We start from the raw sequence: 4,908 nt of genomic DNA, 5'->3' as shown, positions 1-4,908 counted from the left end.
TTAGCAAATGACTAGTGGCATGCTTAACTCGGTAAAAATGTCCATATTAACGCACACAACTTTTCTTGAGTATGGTTCTCCATCAAACGGTAAGTTCTTCAAAGTTTTGCTCAAATAAAACATATTTATCTTATCAGATTGTAGCAAATATGCACTCTGTTAGAAATTGGGCTGGTTTTGGTCCAACCCATAAACCATGGCCCATGGATCATCCACATGGGTTATCTGATAAGTGAGTTTAAATTTGAACTTAACAAATATTGATATGAGTTATCAATATCAGTAGTAGAGTCATTTAATTTTAAAAGATGAGATCTTTTAGGGATCACATATATCTGATAGTAAGTGAATCTCTACTAGTATTTAAATACTCCTACATTAGTCAGATAGTGGTTAGACACAGTGAATGAACATAAGTATAGTTTTGAGTGCTCTCTCAAAATAAGCCGTCTCTCTGGGACATCATCTACTGTTCCCTAGAATTTGGAGCGTGGAAATTAGGAGAGACTCTAGTAGCCTTTCCTGCGACTTGGAGGTGCTCCACAAAGGAGATCGTGAGGAGTTCGTAAAGCAAGCAAAGTGAAAGATCAGGCAATTTGGTGATCTGCTCCACCAAAGGTATGTGTCTACATGACCTCTAGTAAAGTATATATTTATTCAACACATTCAATCCTACGCATATAAACTTTAAAAAGAAAAGAGAAAAAAAAAAAAAAAAACCAATTATTTATTTTTCTCAAACTAGAGTGATAAACATCTCATTGCATGGAACTTTAGTAAATAAAGATTATAAGCATATTACATTCAGAATCAAACGAGCGGGGGGGAAGAGGTAAAGAAAACGAAAGGAAGGACAAAACATGTACTAAAAGGAGTTACAGAATCCACAGAAAGAGAATTGTCTAAGGTTTAATGGTGAAGAAAGGACTATATATAAACAGTGTGAAGAGTGTAGAGAAGAAGCACCAAGTATATTATTGCAGCAATAAAACCAGCGATTAGAGCTCCAGTGACTTGGTTGCAAAACTTATGGACTTGTCCACAAATAGGCAGCCAACCAGTGTGACTGTTTCCTTTCTTTCCCACATGAGCTATCGCCATGGCAGCCGATACGCTTGAGCTCAGTAGCGTCGTTATAACCTAAATTACAAATGACATAAAATAAAATTAAAGAAAGAAAAAAACAAGATGAAGAAGAGAAAGCTCATCATTTGTATCTATTTACCTATAAACTAACTTAATTTTTTTTTTTTTAAATCACACATACAATTCCTCTAGTTAATTAAATTTAAGTAACCATATACTTTTTAAGGAAAAAAAAGTAACTTAATATTACATACATATTTGAGATTTTTCTTTCTTTATTTTTTTTTTTTTTTTTGGTGTGTGTGTGGTGTGTGTGTGTGTGTGTGTGTGGAAATAAACCTTTAAAAAGCTTCATTACCACATCTAGGATCATAACCAAGTGCCTAAGCAAACTCTTTGAAGAAATAAAGAGAACAATAAGGCTGTATCCACTTGCTACTGCTTCTGCGATCACAAAGTACCTATATATGGCAAGCATTTTAAATTGAAATCAACAATAAAACAGAGCTAAAAAGATGACGATTATTGATGATGATTATACTAAAAGTTGAAAGTTAATTAAAACTTACTTGAAAGTAGATTCGTTGCTATATTTTGCTTCGAATGTTAAGTTCAACACTTCAGCTGAGTCATGACTGGTAACCATGATAATGGTCGCGGCTAGGGTAGCACCCAAGGCTAGTAGCCTTAGCAAAAGGGTGAAGATCCTCCTGGCCTTAGTCATTGGAAATTTAGCTTTTGACAAGTCAAGTGAAGAGGAAAATGGGTCCCTAGGAGAGTCTTAAAAATGTGAAACATCAATTTGGATGAGAAAGCATATGAAGAATCAAGTGAGGAGAGATAAGTAGTGTGTGTGCGCTCGCTAGAAGGACAGATAGGCAGTGGTGAGAACTTATTTTTCTTGTGCATCTCTCTCATCAAGCCAAAATGGTTTGGTAACCTAAACATGCATATTGCATGAAGATTTTGTGCTTGTGATAACTTAAAAGCAATATGTGTAACGCTAAACAACTAAAATAATCACAAGTAGAACGTAACAAGAAAAAATAATAAGAATTCAGGGATTACTTGATGCCTCGTGCAACTTGGAGAATTTTTGCTAGTATTTTTTGTGGTCCGTTCACCTAACTACCTGAGCCTGTACGGATCTCACCATTTCTAGGCACCAATAATTAAAGCACCTATTTATGGCGTAGACAATAACGTACAATATATTGCATAATTTTGCTTGGAATATTAGGTGAGCTGGTATAATATAATTAGTGTGAGCTCGGATAGCGTCCGCAGCAAGTGTTTGTGTCACAAGTACGGAAAATGTAAAAAAAAAAAAAATCTAGGTCTCATGGGCATTATTCATAATTTAAAAATTATTTTATGACAGTATTTTCAATAATAATTTTTCAATTTTCAGCAATAAGCAGTATCCAAACAGATCCTTAATAATAGATCTTCATCCAGAGAGGAGGTAGTTGAATGTCAATTATCAAAAATAGATACCACGTAAACTTTATATATATATAATAAATGTTTAAATATAAAATGTCTATATATACTATAATTATTGATTTTTATCATTAAGTCAAAATATCAATTGATTTTTTTATAAGCTTTAGGATTCAAACTCAGGTCTCTTATTCAAGAACCAAAAAAGATATACCAAGTCATGTAATTGGAACCCATAAAGTTTACAAACAGACCCTTAATAATGGATCTTCACCAGGAGAGGAGGTAGTTGAATGTCAATTATCAGAAATAGATACCACATAAACTTTATATATATGTATATATATGATAAATGTTTAAATATAAAATGTCTATATATACTATAATAATTGATTTTTATCATTAGGTCAAAATATCAATTGATTTTTTTTATAGGTGTTAGGATTCAAACTTAGGTCTGTTATTCAAGAAACAAAAAAGATTTACTAAGTCATGTAATTGGAACCCATAAAGTTTACGAATTAACAATGTGTCAAATTTATGTGACCCTAATCCTATGAATTTGTAATATTAGTTTATAAGCCATTTGTAATAAATTTGATAATTCATTTTCAATAATGTCTTTAAAATTAGATTCTACTATTCTACACTTTAAAAGTTATTTAATTCTTGTCATGTCATATTATAATTTTAAGTAGATTAACTATTATCAATGGTATAAAATGAGTTAATAAAGCTTAAATATAAAAAAACTTAATTACTAATATCGCATCTTAAAAAACAAAACAACAGCAATTTTATACCAAATATATATAATTAATATATTTAGATATTAAAGGAAATTCCACTTTAATTTATGGTCTTAATTAAACCCCAAAATATATTAAGCCAACCCTAGTTGCGTACATAATTATTCCACACAATGATATGTGACTCACAAGTGACTTTTGCATTTTGTGTGATCAAGTGCATGTCACGTAATCATTTTCTTTATAATATGCATGCCGCCTGGTTATATTGACCCAATAGAGGCCAAGATGATTCAGAATTCTGGTTTTTATAGACCGCCTTGTTAGAATGCTTTTATTTAAAGGGTACGTTTTATAGAAAATTCCTTGAAAAGTGTACGTACGTTTTGTATTATGTAACATGTTAAGTGTAAGGACACGAATTGAGTCTTAAGCCTAAAAGGTAAAAGGATCTAGACCCAAGGAGTCCAATACAATGAATTTGTAGAGAGTGGATTGAAAAAACTAGGCTCTAATGAGTTGAGTCTCAATTATGGATTCAGATGACAATAAAGTAAAAATAGACTGGTTTTATCTAAAGGAAATCATCCTCAGCACAATCTGAGAAGATCAGTTTTTGTATAAATCTTTTAAATTTGATTACAAGCACAGTTCTTTTTACTACAGTCCTTTTCTCTTAATTCTCTGATCCCCTCTCTTTAGGGTCTTCTCTCTGCTTTATACTATCTTTTTTCTTTCATCTCTACCCTCCACATGTAGATTAGATTGCTGGTGTCGATCATTGTCCCATCAGCACCTTCCTGAAGTCTTTGGAGAGTAGCTGTAAGGCTAAAAATTATTGTTCATGTATCACTTCCTTATTAATGTGGCCAGACAGTTAGCTACAGAGTATTCAATGCGGTGGTAGCAGTTTTTTCTTAAATATTATATGGCTTTCTTCTGTCATGTGCTTCCAGGATGCTTGTCCTTATCAACAAAGCCTTCTAGAACGTTGCCTTGGATGGCAAACCACACCTTCAGACCTCGACTTTGCCCAAACAAGGATGCATTCATCCTCGGACCACCTTCTTGGGCTCTTATGACCAAATCTCATCTCTTTATTCACTAACACGAACTCCCATGATAGTGTTTTACCCGTCCTCAAACTAATTAATGTCCTCAGATTGAGCCCTTGGCCCTATATATATATATATATATAGATACATAATACTGGGCCTATCACCCCTACATTAAGGATCATAAAACATTACTGTATATAATATTGTAAGACCAATTAATACTGATAGTGTATGACCACTGGTGCAAAACATACCAAACTAAGAGTGAGATTTTTTTTTTTTTTTTTGAGGGGGAACTAAGAGTGAGATTTGGGAGGCAAGAAAGGGGCAAAAAAATAGATGTCATAGATGGTATTTAGCGCAATTAAATGGAATTCTACCATGCAATTTTACAAGCAAATCTATCTATCTATATATATATATAAGCTAGAATATAACATTTATTATTATTACACTTTTGTTGAGCCACATCATATGTCTATATCATCCACCTATTCCCTCTCTCTCTCTTGATTTTTTATTATTTGTTGCAACTCTACTTTAGGTTGATGAAACATTATGTTTTTTTATAA

At 32.6% G+C, this 4,908-nt stretch overlaps 1 protein-coding gene across 1 annotated transcript; it reads right to left on the bottom strand.

Moving 5' to 3' along the window:
* Positions 1 to 744: 744 nt before the first annotated feature.
* On the bottom strand, positions 745 to 2,002 carry LOC115988770 (CASP-like protein 1C1). Its single transcript, XM_031112386.1, has 3 exons — positions 1,656 to 2,002; positions 1,445 to 1,547; positions 745 to 1,140 (listed from the first exon to the last, which is right to left on the bottom strand). Exons 1-3 carry the CDS (start codon positions 1,808 to 1,810, stop codon positions 928 to 930), a joined length of 471 nt encoding a protein of 156 aa, XP_030968246.1. The 5' UTR covers positions 1,811 to 2,002; the 3' UTR covers positions 745 to 927.
* Between the last annotated feature and the right edge of the window lie 2,906 nt (positions 2,003 to 4,908).

The sequence above is a fragment of the Quercus lobata genome, chromosome 5 (genome assembly GCF_001633185.2).
Source record: "Quercus lobata isolate SW786 chromosome 5, ValleyOak3.0 Primary Assembly, whole genome shotgun sequence".
Taxonomy (NCBI): Eukaryota; Viridiplantae; Streptophyta; class Magnoliopsida; order Fagales; family Fagaceae; genus Quercus; species Quercus lobata.
Note: the sequence above shows the minus strand (reverse complement) of the source record. Positions and strands in the feature narration are given on the sequence as shown.